A 19453-nucleotide genomic window follows, 5' to 3' on the forward strand; every position below is an offset into this window, starting at 1 on the left:
TTCGCAAGCCTTTCCAAATCTATTCCCGTCTCGGAACGTGTGGCACTCAAGTGAAGTCGGTGTCATTTTAAGGATAGTACTTTAATCCAAGCAATCATAGAGACATTCCAGCATAACGCCCAAGTGTCCACTCTCTTCCTGAAAAGTCAATTGCTAGATAACAGAGATACGAAGAATAATTGCATGCAATCAATAGTAAAACATTAAACGAACAAGAGATATACATTTGTTAGAAACCTTTTTTTATTTCCTTGTTTATCTTTGTTCATTCCATACTTCAATAGTTGAGATTATGGCTAAACTCGAGGAACACATTTATCCAACCTAACGAGATCTTGTAACGTAACAACTTAAAACATGCACACAACTCCTGCGCTATACCCGTTTTTCACCCTTTCTCTCTCTAAAAAGCTAGTCTGTCTGCAGTATGCAAACACAACATACCAAAAAAGAAAAGGAGTAAGTGCTGGAGCGTTGTGCGTGAGGATTAATTGTACCGTACAAAAGATAACCTAGTGTGGGGGGGGTCATGATAACTCCTTCCTGGAATACAAGTACGTAAGCTTAATTTGTACACAATTCGATTTAATCGACCTCCTCCATGTGCGACAGATCCTCCGAGTCGTCCACCAGCGGTGGCGCATCACCCGACGCCGGGGCCGCGGCCGCAGCACCGCTGCTGCTCTCATCCGTCGTCATCGGCTCGTCCTCGTCGATGCCCAGACCCAGCTTGATCATGCGGTAGATGCGGGACGCATGGGTTCCGGGCTCGTCCAGCGAGAAGCCGGAGGACAGCAGCGCCGTCTCGAACAGCAGAATCACCAGATCCTTCACCGCCTTATCGTTCTTGTCCGCCTCGGCGCGCTGGCGCAGCGTCTCGATGATGGCATGGTCCGGGTTGATCTCGAGATGCTTCTTGCCCGCCATGTAGCCCATGGCCGACGAGTCACGCAGCGCCTGCGCCTTCATGATGCGCTCCATGTTGGCCGACCAGCCGTACTGCGACGTCACGATACAGCAGGGCGAGTCCACCAGCCGGTTCGACACCATCACCTTCTCCACCTTGCTCTCCAGCACCGACTTCATCACCTTGCACAGGTTCTCGAACTTGGCCTTGTCCTCCTCGCGCTTCTTCTTCTCGGCCTCGTCCTCCGGCAGCTCCAGACCCTCCTTCGTCACCGACACCAGCTGCTTGCCCTTGTACTCCTTCAGCTGCTGGATCACGTACTCGTCGATCGGTTCCGTCATGTAGATCACCTCGAAGCCGCGCTTCTTCACGCGCTCCACGAACGCCGAGTTCTTCACCTGGTCGATGCTCTCGCCCGTGATGAAGTAGATCTGCGTCTGGTTCTCCTTCATGCGGCCCACGTAGTCGTTCAGCGAGCAGTACTCGTCCCCGGACGCGGACGTGTTGAAGCGCAGCAGATCGGCCAGCTTCTGCCGGTTCTGGCTGTCCTCGTGCACGCCCAGCTTCAGGTTCTTGCTGAACTGGTCGTAGAACTTCTTGTACGTCTCCTTGTCCTCGGCCAGCTCCTCGAACAGCTCCAGACACTTCTTCACCAGGTTCTTGCGGATCACCTTCAGGATCTTGTTCTGCTGCAGCATCTCGCGGGAAATGTTCAGCGGCAGGTCCTCCGAGTCGACCACGCCCTTGATGAAGTTCAGGTAGTCCGGGATCAGCTCCTCGCAGTTGTCCATGATGAACACACGCCGCACGTACAGCTTGATGTTGTTCTTCTTCTTCTTGTTCTCGAACAGATCGAACGGCATGCGGCGGGGCACGAACAGCAGCGCGCGGAAGTCCAGCTGGCCCTCCACCGAGAAGTGCTTCACCGCCAGATGGTCCTCCCAGTCGTTGGTGAGCGATTTGTAGAACTCGCCGTACTCCTCCTGCGAGATGTCGTCCGCGTTGCGCGTCCAGATCGGCTTCGTCTTGTTCAGCTCCTCGTCCTCGGTGTACTTCACCTTCACGGTCTTCTTCTTCTTGTCCTTCTTGTCCTCATCGTCCTCGGCGTCCTCCAGCTTCGGCTCGTCGTCCTTCTTCTCCTCCTTCTCTTCCTTCTTCTCCTCCTCGGCCTCGTCGTCGCTCACCTCCTTCTCGCGCTCCTTCTCCACCAGCAGCTTGATCGGGTAGCCGATGAACTGCGAGTGCTTGTTCACAATCTGCTTGATCTTGCTCTCCTCCAGGTACTCCAGCTGGTCCTCCTTGATGTGCAGCACGATCTTGGTACCGCGGCCCAGCGGCTCCCCGCTGTCCGGGCGCACCGTGAACGAGCCGCCGGCCGACGACTCCCACACGTACTGCTCGTCGTCGTTGTTCTTCGACGTCACCACCACCTTGTCGGCGACCAGGTACGCCGAGTAGAAACCGACACCGAACTGGCCGATCATGCTGATGTCTGCGCCGGCCTGCAGCGCCTCCATGAACGCCTTCGTGCCCGACTTGGCAATCGTACCGAGGTTGTTCACCAGGTCGGCCTTCGTCATGCCGATACCGGTATCGATCAGCGTCAGTGTGCCGGCCTCCTTGTTCGGGATGATCTTGATGAACAGCTCCTTGCCCGACTCCAGCTTCGAGGGATCCGTCAGCGACTCGTAGCGGATCTTGTCCAGCGCATCGGACGAGTTCGAGATCAACTCACGCAGGAAGATTTCCTTGTTCGAGTAGAACGTGTTGATGATCAGGGACATCAGCTGAGCAATCTCAGCCTGGAATGCGAAGGTCTCGGCTTCTGGTCCTTCCGGCATCTGCAAAAGAGCGAAAAGAACGAAAAGAACGAATCAGATAAGGTTGAAAGAAAATGGGGTGTGGGGGGAGGGCGAGGACAATTCCTCTTTGCAATGAGTCAGCAACAAAGAAACGCATGGAGCCGCATTTCCGCTCAGATTAATGCCGTTTGCAGGTGCTTCCCGGCTATCGATTTTCAAATTATTTCTACTTTTCAGCGACACAAGATAATCCTAGAATCATTTCCTCTTCCATTGATCTTTTCAACCATCATTGTGCAATCATGATGTGCTCATTGTCAAAAGAACGGGTAACGGACACTTCGCGGAAATCTTTCGCTCTCTTCCTTCGCTTGGCGACACGCACAGCAAGCCTCGACCGCCACACTTACCTTGGATAAGTTTTGTGGCTTTTCCTACGGTAGAACTGAGACCAATTTCACTTTCACACGGATGTGACTCGTTCAGCAATTCTGCGTTATGCACTGCACTGCCCTTTTCTCTATTCTTTTCGACACGTGCTTTGCGCCACCAGATTTTATACAGTACCAAACCGCTTCTGGAAACTTCAACCGCAAGACTGCTGAGACGACGTTCAACGGCTCGGCAAATTGCCAACCCGAGCGCTCGGTCCCAATTGGAGTGGGGATAGCATGAACACACACTGCTCGACTGCACACCTCGAGCAGTATCGCGCAATTTGGCGATGGAATTTGATTTCACCGTTTAACGCGAGCAATTTCTACATTAAGCTGAAAAAACGTCTACGCATGATAGTTTTGGAAATCGATCATGGGGAATGGTAATTATATGATTGTGCTTACTTTGCAGCAATAAATGAAGCATTTTATTTTCAGCATTTTTACCACCCTCCGGATTGGATTGCACCCTTTGATTGCAAGGAGTGTTGTACGATTATATGATTTTTTTAATTAAAATCATTTATCTTTACAAGCATTTGCAAGATCATAGTAACTGCTCATTCTAGAAGTGGAACGAACAAATAAGATTATTCTGGAACGTTCAGTAACACCGAAAATCAATAAATCCACTGTTAATTAGGAATCTTTGAGTTTCACTTGGTGGAGCTACATGGATCCATCTTGTGATGTTCTGTTGAATACATTATTCATTCGAAAATTGCCCCACCATTCGTAAAATATATGTATCAGTTTATTCATTGAAATAGTGCAGAAAATGGATAAATATTTCTTCATCCGGAGAAATTTCCAGTACAACAGAAAAGCTAGGTTAGGGATGCCGGCGCCAAAATCGTTTGCCGGCGTTTTGTCGAGCAGCTCGCATTGCTCGAATATGAGGGGAGGTACAGGAGTAATCTCTTCCCCTAACGAATGAACACGGTTCGTGTGGAGGAGAAATCATCCCGTTCATCGCTTCGGCTTGTTCCTGTTCATGGCTCGCGGTTCCTATGGTTTTGTAAGGGGAATGGTCTAGAATGTTCCAGAACATTCTAGAAGCATCTCGAAAGATCCGGGGCGCGGCTTCCGTTACCGGTCTCGTTCACTCCTACTGACAGCGTCTATTAGCGGAACTGTGTGCATTGATATTTAAATTTTGTCATTTGGAGTTAGTGTTAAAACGAATATCGTAAAATTTAAATAATTTGTGATCATGTGAGAAATTATTGCTGATTTTCGGTAATCATAAAAAAACTTCCTCTTCCCCAAAATTTCTTCTTCACTCGCTCGTTTGACAGTTCTTTATTTACAAACAAGAAATTCAAATATCACCGTTACCGTCCGTTTTTTTTGCTGGTGGAACGGTGGTAAATCTAGATTCATTCCAAGCTACAAATTCAAAATAAATGTTTTAATCAATGTAAAATTACTCAAAAAAATACTACAAGATGTAGTGTATATAATAACATATCAAACAACATGAAACATTACGCCAATGCTTGTTTTTCTTCTTCATCGCACCCGTCGTTTTCGTTTCTGATGGGAATTTGTTCCGATAAAAATGTTAATACAAAAACGTTATTTATTTATTGTTTAAAAATGATCAATAAAACGTACCAACTTCAAAGTAAAAAAAAGGTCTCTCACATTAGAGGTAAGACATGGAATGGGGCTCTACAGTACAGAACTGGACGGAATGAAGTTGCATTTCTCGAAAATACTGTTCACGGGCTGGCCTCCCCCCCTCCTGGGCCGTTCATTCAGATGCTGCCTCGAGGTGAGGTAAGTACGGTGGTAGCTGCACATTCTGCTTGCGCTCAAACGACAGCAGATACCGGAGCATCGGTAGCGTTTGTCGCAGATAGCGCCGTAAATCGTCAAAGCTGGGCCTATCGCTAGCGTCCAGATCCCAGCAATTCAGGCACAGCTGGTACAGATCCTCGTACATAAAGCTGGGTCGTTCCGGCTTGTGGCCGGCACGTATCGCCGCAAAGAGATTGTCCGTCGTCGTGGTGCCGTACGGCGTTGCCCCGAGACAGCAGCACTCCCAGATTAGCAACCCGAACGACCACACGTCGCTTTTGGTGGAGTGGTTTTGGAATTTGATTACCTCGGGCGCGTGCCAGCGGCCGATCGCAATCGGGCTGCCGGTATCTTCGGCATTAAGCGGTGGCCCGAAGGCACTGACCTTTACCTCGAATTTGGTATTTACGTACACCGTGCGGGCACACAGCTTTTTGCTTACAACCTGCAAACAAAAAAACACACACACATAAATGTAGCAAACGTTTAGCAAGTCAAATCGCACAAATCGCTTACATTGTTGTCGGCTAAAAACTGCATTCCATCGCACACCAAGCAGAGGATGTTCACCACTATCTCTTCCGAGATGGTCGAAAACTTCACACTGTTCGCACTGGCCGGTACGCGTGCGTTCAGCAGCGTCTGCTTGAGCGTGGTTTGCATCTGCTCGAACAGCAGATAGCACCAGTCGGGCGTAACGCAAACACCGTAAAACAGAATCACGTTCGCGTGGCCCTCGAGCGCAGTTAGGCGCCGGAACTCGTTCAGAAACGCTATCTGATCGACGCTCTCCATATCGTCCGTAATGACGTGCACCTGGGCCGGCATGTCGCCGTCCTGCTCCTGGGACAGCTGCAACGCTCCCAGCAGCACGTCGCCATACTTCCCGCTGCCCAGCACCCGGTTAATGTCCAAGCTCAGGTACTTCCGGGCGTGGTTTTTCGCCGGCTCCAGCCCCTCGATGATGTCGCGCAGTTCCGCTTCGAAGCCGCGCTGCTCGTAAATGTCCGGCATGTAGCCATTGTTCTCCACCTCAAGTATGGGGCCCTGCAGCGTCAGCTCGTGATGATCTCCGAAGGGGCGCGTGTTGGCAGCGGGCGTTTTAAAGTGCAAATACACGTACAGAATGATCGCACCGGTCAGTACAACACCGAACAGGATGCAGGCAGTGGTGAGGATCGCGATAAGTGTTTCATTTCGTTCTGAAAAAAAAAAAAACAAACATAAACATTCGAATTTAAAATAACTGCAGTGCGGGTTTAAACACGACAAACTCCATACCAATTTCTACCGTTTTCAAATTCACATGATGATGGTCCGGATACTGATGCTGCTCGTGCGTGGTCGTAGCGTACCGCACCTTCACCACATGGTTCAGTATGCTCACCACCCCGATCGAGATGTGCACGTGCGTGCGGGCCGTTATCGGCGGGTTAAAGTAGCTGCGGTACTCGCGCCCATCGCCCACGGTGAACTGTAGCGACTCGTCGTCTTTCATCTCCAGCTCTGCAGCGATGTAGTACGGGACCTTGTTTTCCTTCGACTGCTGAAACGTGCCGAGCTGGCTTTCGTCAATCTGCTGTATCAGCTCGCTGTTGACGTAATGCACCACCACGCGGTAGTAATTGACCGGTCCGTTATCATTCACTGCCCGCGGGATCTGTATCTGTATGGTCGATTCGAACCGGCGCAGAATGATCGGCTCCTCAGGTTCCGGATCCGGGTGGCCGATCTCCGTACTGCCGGCAATGCTGGCCCGTCCGCCGGCCCCTCGAGCCGACACCGACACCACCGTAATGTTGTAGTCCGTGCCGGGCTGCAGGTTGGACAGCTCGAACCCGGTCGAGGTGTTGTGTACGGACCATCGTACCGGATATATCCGGAAGCTGGCGTACGTGCGTGTCGCCTCGGCAACGATCTCAAACTCCTCCACCATCACACCGTCGTCGGCCGGCAGATCCCACCGGATGGCGATCGTGTCCTCCTTCTGCTCGCCCTCGATGCGAAGATTACGCACCGGTCCGGCCACATCGATGCCCGTCTCGTACACCGCCTGCGCATTGACTCCGCCACAGTTTGCGTCCGGCTGCTTGCCACACTTCAGATCGCACTCCCGGTCCTCCACGATTCGGGTTTGGATGGTGTTGGTGCAGCTGCACCGGGAGCCGGACAGTTCGGCATACCTTAAACAAAATGAGCCCGGTAAGTGTAACAGCAACAACGCCCAATTAATGCCCACCACCACACACGAAGCACAAAAGCTTCCCAGGCATGGCCTACCTGTGGAAGCTGTTCGCACAGCTATCGACGCATTCGTCCAGAAGTTCCGTCGTTAGGGCCAACCTAGCAAAGCGATCCCGTTCGTAGCAACCAAAGTATGCTCGCTTTTCTGCTCCCGCCAGGCCACCGCAGATGCTGAGCAGTGTAAGCACGCACACCGACAAGCTTTGCCAGCGATGAAAATGGACCACCGACGGAGGGTTGATTGCTGGGCGTGCAGATGACATCGTTTACTGTTGTGACACACTTTTATGCTGCCATCCCGCAATTAAGAAAACCTTTGCGCTTTAGTGTAACGCTACAACGCGCTCGCTGACCACTGCTGCTGCTGCTGCTGAATCCACGAGTGCACCACGCGTTTTAATTGTTACACCCAGTGATCACACCCTGGCGAATGTAATCAGAGCGGTTTGCTCTGCAGCGAGATGCACTTTGTTTATAGGCTGCGATGACGAATCGTGTGAGATCGCGCACAGAGCAGATCGGACCAGAGGGAGGTACAGACAGACACACACGATACACGCACACCTGACGGGTGTGTAACCGTTCTGCCTGTGTATTGACTATAGCAATCGTTGCTATCCCCCACCTTTCTCGCCGTGTCGGCTCGCTCGAGCAACGGCAAACATTCTTCCACGCGGAATGGGGGTGAAAGAACGTCGTGGAAAACAAAAGACCGATCAACAGCAACGCGTCAACAATGTTTGACTGTGTGCGTGTGCAATGGGAGCGGGCGTACCAAGATCAGTAGAGATCGTGCTGTGATCGTAAACCAAGTGATAGATGCTTTATGTGGTGGATGATGTGAAGAGCGGAAGATTTATTTTTGGTCAGGATTTACAGTACTTTTACAAGAAAATTCATACGAATGAAGTTATGTACGTTCTTCGTATATTAAAACCATTCTAAAAGCATGATAAGTTCGTGTTAATGTACGCATGTTAATTCATCCAAGATCATAATAACGATTCATCTAAATTAAAAACATATTGCTTAGGTGCGGCCCGGTGGAATGCTCGTTACATGCGTTGGCTCCTGCGAGGCTGGATATACATCTGTTCCCAACCGGACAACCCCTCCGTAGAAAGGACCTGACCGACTGCATATTACTAATTATAGTATCAGTCTCAGAAATCCGTATTGGTCGATCGACACTTGTAAAGAATATGTGCTGAAACTATAAATTCTAGATTCAAGCTAGATACAGGTAAGTAATAACAACAGCGCACATACGTTTGTTAATGACTCGAAACGTTTATTAATTCCATGGTCTTATGCTCCACTATAACGCGGTTAGAACTTCAATTTCATTTCAACAATCCAGGGTACAGCTGTGGTCAATCAGATGCTAACGTATGAGTTGGGACAGCAATTGAGGGATAAGGAATAAATGGAAAATATTGTGCTCTACTCCTCATTCACAAGAAATAGGACAAAGAAACTATGCTATTTTATGGCTTCCCCTCAATACTGATTTCAACCGTAATGTTGTGCAACCTCTGACAGCGCTCTCCTTTCCTATCGGTAATCTTATCAAAACCTATGCGACCTATCTGCATTAATTCAAATATCAGCCTTTGGAATCGCTTTACATAAATATAGTTTTAAAATCTAGAGACTGGCGTGTGTGGCTTCCTTAACGGTTGTGTAGCGAATTGTAAAGAGCTCTACTAAAGCTTCTTTACCACCTTAATCGACTTCCTCCATGTGCGACAGATCCTCCGAGTCGTCCACCAGCGGTGGCGCATCACCCGACGCCGGGGCCGCGGCCGCAGCACCGCTGCTGCTCTCATCCGTCGTCATCGGCTCGTCCTCGTCGATGCCCAGACCCAGCTTGATCATGCGGTAGATGCGGGACGCATGGGTTCCGGGCTCGTCCAGCGAGAAGCCGGAGGACAGCAGCGCCGTCTCGAACAGCAGAATCACCAGATCCTTCACCGCCTTATCGTTCTTGTCCGCCTCGGCGCGCTGGCGCAGCGTCTCGATGATGGCATGGTCCGGGTTGATCTCGAGATGCTTCTTGCCCGCCATGTAGCCCATGGCCGACGAGTCACGCAGCGCCTGCGCCTTCATGATGCGCTCCATGTTGGCCGACCAGCCGTACTGCGACGTCACGATACAGCAGGGCGAGTCCACCAGCCGGTTCGACACCATCACCTTCTCCACCTTGCTCTCCAGCACCGACTTCATCACCTTGCACAGGTTCTCGAACTTGGCCTTGTCCTCCTCGCGCTTCTTCTTCTCGGCCTCGTCCTCCGGCAGCTCCAGACCCTCCTTCGTCACCGACACCAGCTGCTTGCCCTTGTACTCCTTCAGCTGCTGGATCACGTACTCGTCGATCGGTTCCGTCATGTAGATCACCTCGAAGCCGCGCTTCTTCACGCGCTCCACGAACGCCGAGTTCTTCACCTGGTCGATGCTCTCGCCCGTGATGAAGTAGATCTGCGTCTGGTTCTCCTTCATGCGGCCCACGTAGTCGTTCAGCGAGCAGTACTCGTCCCCGGACGCGGACGTGTTGAAGCGCAGCAGATCGGCCAGCTTCTGCCGGTTCTGGCTGTCCTCGTGCACGCCCAGCTTCAGGTTCTTGCTGAACTGGTCGTAGAACTTCTTGTACGTCTCCTTGTCCTCGGCCAGCTCCTCGAACAGCTCCAGACACTTCTTCACCAGGTTCTTGCGGATCACCTTCAGGATCTTGTTCTGCTGCAGCATCTCGCGGGAAATGTTCAGCGGCAGGTCCTCCGAGTCGACCACGCCCTTGATGAAGTTCAGGTAGTCCGGGATCAGCTCCTCGCAGTTGTCCATGATGAACACACGCCGCACGTACAGCTTGATGTTGTTCTTCTTCTTCTTGTTCTCGAACAGATCGAACGGCATGCGGCGGGGCACGAACAGCAGCGCGCGGAAGTCCAGCTGGCCCTCCACCGAGAAGTGCTTCACCGCCAGATGGTCCTCCCAGTCGTTGGTGAGCGATTTGTAGAACTCGCCGTACTCCTCCTGCGAGATGTCGTCCGCGTTGCGCGTCCAGATCGGCTTCGTCTTGTTCAGCTCCTCGTCCTCGGTGTACTTCACCTTCACGGTCTTCTTCTTCTTGTCCTTCTTGTCCTCATCGTCCTCGGCGTCCTCCAGCTTCGGCTCGTCGTCCTTCTTCTCCTCCTTCTCTTCCTTCTTCTCCTCCTCGGCCTCGTCGTCGCTCACCTCCTTCTCGCGCTCCTTCTCCACCAGCAGCTTGATCGGGTAGCCGATGAACTGCGAGTGCTTGTTCACGATCTGCTTGATCTTGCTCTCCTCCAGGTACTCCAGCTGGTCCTCCTTGATGTGCAGCACGATCTTGGTACCGCGGCCCAGCGGCTCCCCGCTGTCCGGGCGCACCGTGAACGAGCCGCCGGCCGACGACTCCCACACGTACTGCTCGTCGTCGTTGTTCTTCGACGTCACCACCACCTTGTCGGCGACCAGGTACGCCGAGTAGAAACCGACACCGAACTGGCCGATCATGCTGATGTCTGCGCCGGCCTGCAGCGCCTCCATGAACGCCTTCGTGCCCGACTTGGCAATCGTACCGAGGTTGTTCACCAGGTCGGCCTTCGTCATGCCGATACCGGTATCGATCAGCGTCAGTGTGCCGGCCTCCTTGTTCGGGATGATCTTGATGAACAGCTCCTTGCCCGACTCCAGCTTCGAGGGATCCGTCAGCGACTCGTAGCGGATCTTGTCCAGCGCATCGGACGAGTTCGAGATCAACTCACGCAGGAAGATTTCCTTGTTCGAGTAGAACGTGTTGATGATCAGGGACATCAGCTGAGCAATCTCAGCCTGGAATGCGAAGGTCTCGGCTTCTGGTCCTTCCGGCATCTGGAATGGAAAAAAGACGATTGTTATTTAATTTTCCAATTCAACAGCCAGATGCGCTAGTAAAAATCGAAATTACGCTAGCGAGTATGGACAATGTCCCCCGGCCTTAAAGTGGACCCTCAAATTTACTTTCACTGTAAGTAGTGGATAATTGTGGAGAATAGAATGCCCACGCTGAACAAATACAGTTTAAGCACACCGAACGCATCAGGTCACGTTTGTAACGATCGAAGATAGCATTGAACTCACGACACGTAACAAGAGATGGATCGGAGTAGCCGATAGTATAGCAGTGCTCCTCAACGTTAAAAGTAACGGCCTCGCGTGGAGCGATTTAAGCATTGAAGTTGAAGAGCAAATGACTGATAAAACTAACTTGCAGGGTGCATGAAGCATGTAACTCGTTGGAGAGAATTTTTATTAAATTTAATGGCAACTAATCAGAGAAATTGAAGAATAAATGTAAAGCTAAATAGAACTAGCGACGTGTATGCATCGATGATAATTAAACATTACAACATGTATTGATAGCTGCAATCCGTATGTTTCGATTTCGAAGCACACTACGAGAAAATCGAGACCATCACAAATCGATATTTAGTCCTCCCTCCTTCAATCAAGTTACGTTCTTTATACTTCTTCCAAAGAAATAACTATTTGAAATAAAATGCTGATTCTGACTCCAAACTTAATTAATTTAGTCTTGTTCAGACTTATATACCTATATCAAGACCACATATTTTGAGGACATTGAATAATTAACTAATGTTCTGGATATATTTTATTTAGCAACAGAAGTGAGAGACCACTGAAGATACAGTCAAAAGAAGTGATTAGCAGCTCTCTGCAGCTTAAAACACATAAGTTTAAGATACTTTCAATGGTGTATACTCAAATTATATATTTGCAGAGAGAGAGAGTTCCCGAGGAATAAAATAAAAATCTCCTCAATGAAAATCAAATAAATTTTGTAAGCCCATACATACCTTGATCAGTGTTTGTGAACGCTTTCTTTATAATCAACGAAACTTTTAAACTGTTTTAATTAACTGTACAGAACAGTTCTTCAAACTTTTCTCTTTGGTAACAGGGCTTTCACACACTTCCCGGAATACACTGGCTCTCGAATCGCTTTGATCTGTACGCGGCAACGATTTTCTTGTGAATGAACAAAATTCACATGCGGCGCGCGGTTTTAGTATGAATGTTCACTTCGTTCTCTGGCAAACGCTAGACCTTTCTCGAAATTGAACAGCTTGCTATAGATGTTGCTCGTCACTCTCTCACTCAAACTGACAGTGCGAGCGAACGAGACGGGTAACGGAAGCAGCAACTCGGATCTTTCGAGATCCTTCTAGAATGTTCCAGATGATTGTAGAGCATTCCCCTTACAAATGCATAGCAACTGCGAGCCATGAACAGGAACAAGCCGACGCGATGAAGGGGATGAATTCTCCTCCACACGAACCGTGTTCATTCGTTAGGGGAAGAGATTACTCCTGTACCTCCCCTCATATTCGAGCAATGCGAGCTGCTCGACAAAACGCCGGCAAACGATTTTGGCGCCGGCAACCCTAACCTAGCTTTTCTGTTGTACTGGAAATTTCTCCGGATGAAGAAATATTTATCCATTTTCTGCACTATTTCATTGAATAAACTGATACATATATTTTACGAATGGTGGGGCAATTTTCGAATGAATAATGTATTCAACAGAACATCACAAGATGGATCCATGTAGCTCCACCAAGTGAAATTCAATTCAGTGTTACTGAACGTTCCAGAATAATCTTATTTGTTCGTTCCACTTCTTGAATAAGCAGTTAATAAGATCTTGCCAATCGACTACAATCCTTGTACAGATGATTGATTTTGATTAAAAGTTATCAATATAATCGTTTAACACTTCTTGCAATCAAACAGCCAATCCGGAGGGTGGTAAAAATGCTGAAAATAAAATGCTTCATTTATTCCTCGAAAGTATGCACAATCACATAATTAATATTCCCCATGATCAATTTCCAAAACTATCATGCGTAAACATTTGTTTCATCTCAATGTAGAAATTGCTCGCGTTAAACGGTGAAATCAAATTCCATCGCCAAATTGCGCGATACTGCTCGAGGTGTGCAGTCGAGCAGTGTGTGTTCATGCTATCCCCACTCCAATTGGGACCGAGCGCTCGGGTTGGCAATTTGCCGAGCCGTTGAACGTCGTCTCAGCAGTCTTGCGGTTGAAGTTTCCAGAAGCGGTTTGGTACTGTATAAAATCTGGTGGCGCAAAGCACGTGTCGAAAAGAATAGAGAAAAGGGCAGTGCAGTGCATAACGCAGAATTGCTGAACGAGTCACATCCGTGTGAAAGTGAAATTGGTCTCAGTTCTACCGTAGGAAAAGCCACAAAACTCATCCAAGGTAAGTGTGGCGGTCGAGGCTTGCTGTGCGTGTCGCCAAGCGAAGGAAGAGAGCGAAAGATTTCCGCGAAGTGTCCGTTACCCGTTCTTTTGACAATGAGCACATCATGATTGCACAATGATGGTTGAAAAGATCAATGGAAGAGGAAATGATTCTAGGATTATCTTGTGTCGCTGAAAAGTAGAAATAATTTGAAAATCGATAGCCGGGAAGCACCTGCAAACGGCATTAATCTGAGCGGAAATGCGGCTCCATGCGTTTCTTTGTTGCTGACTCATTGCAAAGAGGAATTGTCCTCGCCCTCCCCCCACACCCCATTTTCTTTCAACCTTATCTGATTCGTTCTTTTCGTTCTTTTCGCTCTTTTGCAGATGCCGGAAGGACCAGAAGCCGAGACCTTCGCATTCCAGGCTGAGATTGCTCAGCTGATGTCCCTGATCATCAACACGTTCTACTCGAACAAGGAAATCTTCCTGCGTGAGTTGATCTCGAACTCGTCCGATGCGCTGGACAAGATCCGCTACGAGTCGCTGACGGATCCCTCGAAGCTGGAGTCGGGCAAGGAGCTGTTCATCAAGATCATCCCGAACAAGGAGGCCGGCACACTGACGCTGATCGATACCGGTATCGGCATGACGAAGGCCGACCTGGTGAACAACCTCGGTACGATTGCCAAGTCGGGCACGAAGGCGTTCATGGAGGCGCTGCAGGCCGGCGCAGACATCAGCATGATCGGCCAGTTCGGTGTCGGTTTCTACTCGGCGTACCTGGTCGCCGACAAGGTGGTGGTGACGTCGAAGAACAACGACGACGAGCAGTACGTGTGGGAGTCGTCGGCCGGCGGCTCGTTCACGGTGCGCCCGGACAGCGGGGAGCCGCTGGGCCGCGGTACCAAGATCGTGCTGCACATCAAGGAGGACCAGCTGGAGTACCTGGAGGAGAGCAAGATCAAGCAGATTGTGAACAAGCACTCGCAGTTCATCGGCTACCCGATCAAGCTGCTGGTGGAGAAGGAGCGCGAGAAGGAGGTGAGCGACGACGAGGCCGAGGAGGAGAAGAAGGAAGAGAAGGAGGAGAAGAAGGACGACGAGCCGAAGCTGGAGGACGCCGAGGACGATGAGGACAAGAAGGACAAGAAGAAGAAGACCGTGAAGGTGAAGTACACCGAGGACGAGGAGCTGAACAAGACGAAGCCGATCTGGACGCGCAACGCGGACGACATCTCGCAGGAGGAGTACGGCGAGTTCTACAAATCGCTCACCAACGACTGGGAGGACCATCTGGCGGTGAAGCACTTCTCGGTGGAGGGCCAGCTGGACTTCCGCGCGTTGCTGTTCGTGCCCCGCCGCATGCCGTTCGATCTGTTCGAGAACAAGAAGAAGAAGAACAACATCAAGCTGTACGTGCGGCGTGTGTTCATCATGGACAACTGCGAGGAGCTGATCCCGGACTACCTGAACTTCATCAAGGGCGTGGTCGACTCGGAGGACCTGCCGCTGAACATTTCCCGCGAGATGCTGCAGCAGAACAAGATCCTGAAGGTGATCCGCAAGAACCTGGTGAAGAAGTGTCTGGAGCTGTTCGAGGAGCTGGCCGAGGACAAGGAGACGTACAAGAAGTTCTACGACCAGTTCAGCAAGAACCTGAAGCTGGGCGTGCACGAGGACAGCCAGAACCGGCAGAAGCTGGCCGATCTGCTGCGCTTCAACACGTCCGCGTCCGGGGACGAGTACTGCTCGCTGAACGACTACGTGGGCCGCATGAAGGAGAACCAGACGCAGATCTACTTCATCACGGGCGAGAGCATCGACCAGGTGAAGAACTCGGCGTTCGTGGAGCGCGTGAAGAAGCGCGGCTTCGAGGTGATCTACATGACGGAACCGATCGACGAGTACGTGATCCAGCAGCTGAAGGAGTACAAGGGCAAGCAGCTGGTGTCGGTGACGAAGGAGGGTCTGGAGCTGCCAGAGGACGAGGCCGAGAAGAAGAAGCGCGAGGAGGACAAGGCCAAGTTCGAGAACCTGTGCAAGGTGATGAAGTCGGTGCTGGAGAGCAAGGTGGAGAAGGTGATGGTGTCGAATCGGCTGGTGGACTCGCCCTGCTGTATCGTGACGTCGCAGTACGGCTGGTCGGCCAACATGGAGCGCATCATGAAGGCGCAGGCGCTGCGTGACTCGTCGGCCATGGGCTACATGGCGGGCAAGAAGCATCTCGAGATCAATCCGGACCATGCCATCATCGAGACGCTGCGCCAGCGCGCCGAGGCGGACAAGAACGATAAGGCGGTGAAGGATCTGGTGATTCTGCTGTTCGAGACGGCGCTGCTGTCCTCCGGCTTCTCGCTGGACGAGCCCGGAACCCATGCGTCCCGCATCTACCGCATGATCAAGCTCGGTCTGGGCATCGACGAGGACGAGCCGATGACGACGGACGAGGGCAGCAGCGGTGCTGCGGCGGCGGCCCCGGCATCGGGTGATGCGCCACCGCTGGTGGACGACTCGGAGGATCTGTCGCACATGGAGGAGGTCGATTAAATCAAGGGGCTGCGATAAGCATTCGGGGGTTCCGTGGGTAATCATCCTTCCCAAGTGTTCAGGGTAATTAAACATGCCAGATTTTAGGTTATATTTACGTAAAGCGATTCAAAATGGTGATATATCTCATCTAATGCAGTTAGGTCATCCAGGTCTGAAGAAGAGCAGGGTTTAAAATAGAATTTTAATTTTCAGGAATGTGCGTTCATGGTAGAGTGCGATGTATAATGGATGTTCAGGAGAGAATGCAGTACAGGATTTTTTAAATCTTTTTCAGATGCAAATTGTTCCATGCGATAATTAGTTCATTCAATAGCGTTGCGACAATTTTGATCAGTTCTGTATACTAATCTTTACTATTTTGTGTTGTACTTTACATGTGTGCATATCCTGATAAATTCAACCGCGTTTTAGCGGAGGACTCTACAATAAAGAACAATGAATTGTACTGTTGAAAACTGATTTTATTTATTTCGGTATTTGTACATGAACGATGCTAACCGTTATTTTTATCATCAGTTCTGAGGGATCGTATATTTGGTGTACTTGTTCACTTTGTATCATATAGAAATTAATTGCGAGTGGGAAATGTAAGTTATTTTTAAAATTTGTACCGTTTGATCTTGCTATTCTACAAAATGGGAAAAGTGCAAATTTCCACAACGATGTTTGACACCCCTGCCCATATAAGCATTTCAACTCTACGTGTGTATGTGTATTGGTGCAATCACGCGTTGTTTACGTCTCCGAAACGTCATCCAGCAACCCGTTCGCATCAAAACAAACCCGCGCCCAGCCACCGCATAGCCACTGGAACAGATTTTCTCCTCAATTCACATAAAAATCCATGTCGTTCGAAATGGAGGCCGACATGGTGTCTAACCGTGTGATAGTGGAAATCGTGAACGAGTACCGCACGATGCTACAGCAGCAGATTGCGCTGCATCTGAAGCGACAGCGAGACCACATCGTGCGCATGAGACGCCGGTTCCTTTCGAAACTTGCGCGCCGTTTGCACCGCAACTACATCCTGTACGATCGCCACCGGCGCTCCCTACTAAGTGACGTGTCGTTTCTGAACATGAGACGCAGAGAAGTTCAGCCAGCAACGTCCCGCAGCCGGCTACAACAGCCCGTTCCCGAGCAACTGCACCTGTTCCCGGCTAGCAGCGAGCACGAGTTCACCGAGGAGCAGCTGGAACGCTTTCGCATCAATCACGCCACGTTCCAGTGCCTGTACGATCAGCTGGAACACGAGCTGGAAGACGCAGATTGTGAGCCGGCGATGACGGCAAGGATGCGAATGGGTGTAGCCCTGTACGTGCTGGGCACGGGGAAGGATTTCGAATCGGCCGCGACACTGTTCCACTTGCACAGCAGAGCCGTACGCGCATCGGTACATCTGTTTTGTGGTGTGGTAAATAAGCTGCTCCGGGACAGACAGATCGATTTTCCGCACAGCAGAAACCACATTCGCTGTGGGGTGAAGGAGTTTGAAGAATTGGTCGGGATTCCACAGGTGTTCGGAGCGATCGGGTGTCTGCACATTCCGGTGGAACGGGGTACGGTTAAGGATGCGGCGAAGTACATCAACAGCAAAGGATGGAGCTCCATCATATTGCAAGCCATCGTAGACAGCCGTGGAAGGTGGTAGCATGGTAACGCGTTGTACAAGGAGATCACACTATTTATGACATTGATTTTTTTCCAGATTTCTGGATGTATCCTGTGAACATCCGGGACACACGAATGCGGCAGATATGCTGATAAACTCGAGCATATATCAAAGAATGGAGCAATTGGATGGGGTGAGTAGAGCATTCCCTGAGAAGATATTTAAACAATTTTGATAAAAACACTTTATGCTTTTCTATTTCATACGCAGCCATGTCAAAAGATTGATAAAAGCAACGTTCTACCGCTCCTGCTGGGTGACGGGAAATACCCGCTGCTACCGTGGTTGATAACTCCCTATCTAACGACGGCACAAATGACCCCCGCCGAACGCTCGTTTAACGTGTACGCAGCGAAGGGAAGGGCCTGTATCGTTCGGACCTTCGAACGGCTGGTAGGACGCTGGAAGGCGCTAAATCGGTGTTCCACTATGGTAGCGACCAGCTGCGTTCCCGAGATAATACTGACGTGCTGTATTTTGCACAACATCGCCGAACAGAACAGATCGCCGTACAAGGACGCTTGGAGCGAGTGCCACAACGAGGAGGACGTTGCGCCGGAGCAGCCACACTGGGAGTGTCAAATCACCTCGATGGACGGGGAGGAAGTGCGCAATCGGCTCAGCAAGTTCATGCACGAACGTTTCCCTCTGATCGTAGACGATGATTGACTACTGCCGAAGAAGAGGTTGGCACCAGTTAGTTCAATTAGCACAAAAAGATAAAATGTTTCAAGATACATTCAACACTTATATTTGCAATTCATTCTAAACGTTATTTTCGGCTATACGAGATCGGTCGTTTAATGTGTCTACTTATTCGTACGTTTCGATTACCTCAACCTGCTGCACGGACGGGCCTGCCAGCACGTCCTTTAGGCGGGTAAAAAATGTGTTCATATTTTCCTCCATCATCGTCCGCGTCGTCTCCTGTATCCGGTCGATCAGTTCCTGCTCCTTCCGCACGTACAGGCTAAACTCGTAATCGATTAACCGCTTCTGGCTGCGGTAGAACTCGTCGCTAAGCTCCTGTTTGCTCATCGCTATCGTGGTGTCGAGTGCGTTCTTTCGCGTGGGCTTCTTCTGACCCGCTGCCGTATAGCGCCCTAACGTTTTGCTAGTGGACACGCTTGCCCGCTGAACGGCAACGCTCCGTGCCGGTTTGGATGGTGGTTTGTTGTCGACAGATGCTGTATCGTCCTGCACGCTCGTACTCAACTCTGACGCTGCTGAAGTGTTAATTTTAACGCTCACCGGCTCGCCCGGATCCAGTGCACTGACGCACTCCTCGCCAGCAACACTCTTGTCGACCCGTTTGAGCAGATTGTCCATCTCCTCGTAGAACGGGAAGAGCTGCTGCTCGTTTTTGCTGTTGCTACGCTTTGCCTTCGTGTAGAGGTTTTTCAAATTCTTCCACCGCACTCCGATCTGCATGTAGTTTTTGTACGGATAGCCGCTCTCGATCATTTTGTTCTCGATTTTGCGAAATATTTCCATGTTCTGCTTGTGCTTGCTGCTGAACGCACCGGCGTAATTGTTGTCCTGCATGATCTGGAGCATTTCCTTCGTCTCTTCATACTTCCAAATGTTGCGTTTGTTCATCGTTTGATTGCAATTTGTGTAAATCCGTAGCACAGAACGTTGCGATTGCTCGTAATGACGCTAAAAAAAAGATGAATTCACAACAACCGAGCAGGGCGATGCTTGAATCACAACAAAACGGAATGTTTATCAAAGGTGACAGCAGCAGTGT

At 50.3% G+C, this 19453-nt stretch overlaps 6 protein-coding genes across 6 annotated transcripts; 2 read left to right on the plus strand and 4 right to left on the minus strand.

Moving 5' to 3' along the window:
* Nucleotides 1-221: 221 nt before the first annotated feature.
* LOC121592853 (heat shock protein 83) lies at nt 222-3325 on the minus strand. The gene is made up of 2 exons (XM_041914694.1): nt 3120-3325; nt 222-2748 (listed from the first exon to the last, which is right to left on the minus strand). The coding sequence occupies exon 2, from the start codon at nt 2746-2748 to the stop codon at nt 586-588; it is 2163 nt and encodes a 720-aa protein (XP_041770628.1). The 5' UTR covers nt 3120-3325; the 3' UTR covers nt 222-585.
* A 1383-nt stretch (nt 3326-4708) lies between these two features.
* LOC121591340 (putative tyrosine-protein kinase Wsck) lies at nt 4709-7861 on the minus strand. The gene is made up of 4 exons (XM_041911721.1): nt 7230-7861; nt 6231-7132; nt 5466-6151; nt 4709-5394 (listed from the first exon to the last, which is right to left on the minus strand). Exons 1-4 carry the CDS (start codon nt 7454-7456, stop codon nt 4903-4905), a joined length of 2307 nt encoding a protein of 768 aa, XP_041767655.1. The 5' UTR covers nt 7457-7861; the 3' UTR covers nt 4709-4902.
* A 602-nt stretch (nt 7862-8463) lies between these two features.
* Nucleotides 8464-12312, minus strand: LOC121591341 (heat shock protein 83). The gene is made up of 2 exons (XM_041911722.1): nt 12068-12312; nt 8464-11081 (listed from the first exon to the last, which is right to left on the minus strand). The coding sequence occupies exon 2, from the start codon at nt 11079-11081 to the stop codon at nt 8919-8921; it is 2163 nt and encodes a 720-aa protein (XP_041767656.1). The 5' UTR covers nt 12068-12312; the 3' UTR covers nt 8464-8918.
* Nucleotides 12313-13281: 969 nt separating this feature from the next.
* LOC121591342 (heat shock protein 83-like) lies at nt 13282-16486 on the plus strand. Its single transcript, XM_041911723.1, has 2 exons — nt 13282-13494; nt 13866-16486. Exon 2 carries the CDS (start codon nt 13866-13868, stop codon nt 16026-16028), a length of 2163 nt encoding a protein of 720 aa, XP_041767657.1. The 5' UTR covers nt 13282-13494; the 3' UTR covers nt 16029-16486.
* A 311-nt stretch (nt 16487-16797) lies between these two features.
* On the plus strand, nt 16798-18462 carry LOC121594147 (protein ALP1-like). Its single transcript, XM_041917157.1, has 3 exons — nt 16798-17675; nt 17740-17836; nt 17914-18462. Exons 1-3 carry the CDS (start codon nt 16876-16878, stop codon nt 18370-18372), a joined length of 1356 nt encoding a protein of 451 aa, XP_041773091.1. The 5' UTR covers nt 16798-16875; the 3' UTR covers nt 18373-18462.
* Nucleotides 18463-18516: 54 nt separating this feature from the next.
* Nucleotides 18517-19302, minus strand: LOC121592299 (trihelix transcription factor GT-3b). The gene has a single exon (XM_041913698.1). It carries the CDS (start codon nt 19300-19302, stop codon nt 18517-18519), a length of 786 nt encoding a protein of 261 aa, XP_041769632.1.
* Between the last annotated feature and the right edge of the window lie 151 nt (nt 19303-19453).

The sequence above is a fragment of the Anopheles merus genome, chromosome 2L, assembly GCF_017562075.2.
Source record: "Anopheles merus strain MAF chromosome 2L, AmerM5.1, whole genome shotgun sequence".
NCBI classification, from domain to species: Eukaryota; Metazoa; Arthropoda; class Insecta; order Diptera; family Culicidae; genus Anopheles; species Anopheles merus.

Excerpts from the sequence above, each read along its gene's own strand:
- LOC121591342 (XM_041911723.1), top strand. The coding sequence starts at position 13,866 with ATGCCGGAAGGACCAGAAGCCGAGACCTTCGCATTCCAGGCTGAGATT.
- LOC121591340 (XM_041911721.1), bottom strand. The coding sequence starts at position 7,456 with ATGTCATCTGCACGCCCAGCAATCAACCCTCCGTCGGTGGTCCATTTT. Across the intron at positions 6,152-6,230 it reads TTTGAAAACGGTAGAAATTG|AACGAAATGAAACACTTATC; the intron begins GTATGGAGTTTG and ends TTTTTTTTTCAG. Across the intron at positions 5,395-5,465 it reads AGTTTTTAGCCGACAACAAT|GTTGTAAGCAAAAAGCTGTG; the intron begins GTAAGCGATTTG and ends TTTTGTTTGCAG.
- LOC121592853 (XM_041914694.1), bottom strand. The coding sequence starts at position 2,748 with ATGCCGGAAGGACCAGAAGCCGAGACCTTCGCATTCCAGGCTGAGATT.
- LOC121592299 (XM_041913698.1), bottom strand. The coding sequence starts at position 19,302 with ATGAACAAACGCAACATTTGGAAGTATGAAGAGACGAAGGAAATGCTC.
- LOC121591341 (XM_041911722.1), bottom strand. The coding sequence starts at position 11,081 with ATGCCGGAAGGACCAGAAGCCGAGACCTTCGCATTCCAGGCTGAGATT.
- LOC121594147 (XM_041917157.1), top strand. The coding sequence starts at position 16,876 with ATGTCGTTCGAAATGGAGGCCGACATGGTGTCTAACCGTGTGATAGTG. Across the intron at positions 17,676-17,739 it reads ATCGTAGACAGCCGTGGAAG|ATTTCTGGATGTATCCTGTG; the intron begins GTGGTAGCATGG and ends ATTTTTTTCCAG. Across the intron at positions 17,837-17,913 it reads GAATGGAGCAATTGGATGGG|CCATGTCAAAAGATTGATAA; the intron begins GTGAGTAGAGCA and ends TTTCATACGCAG.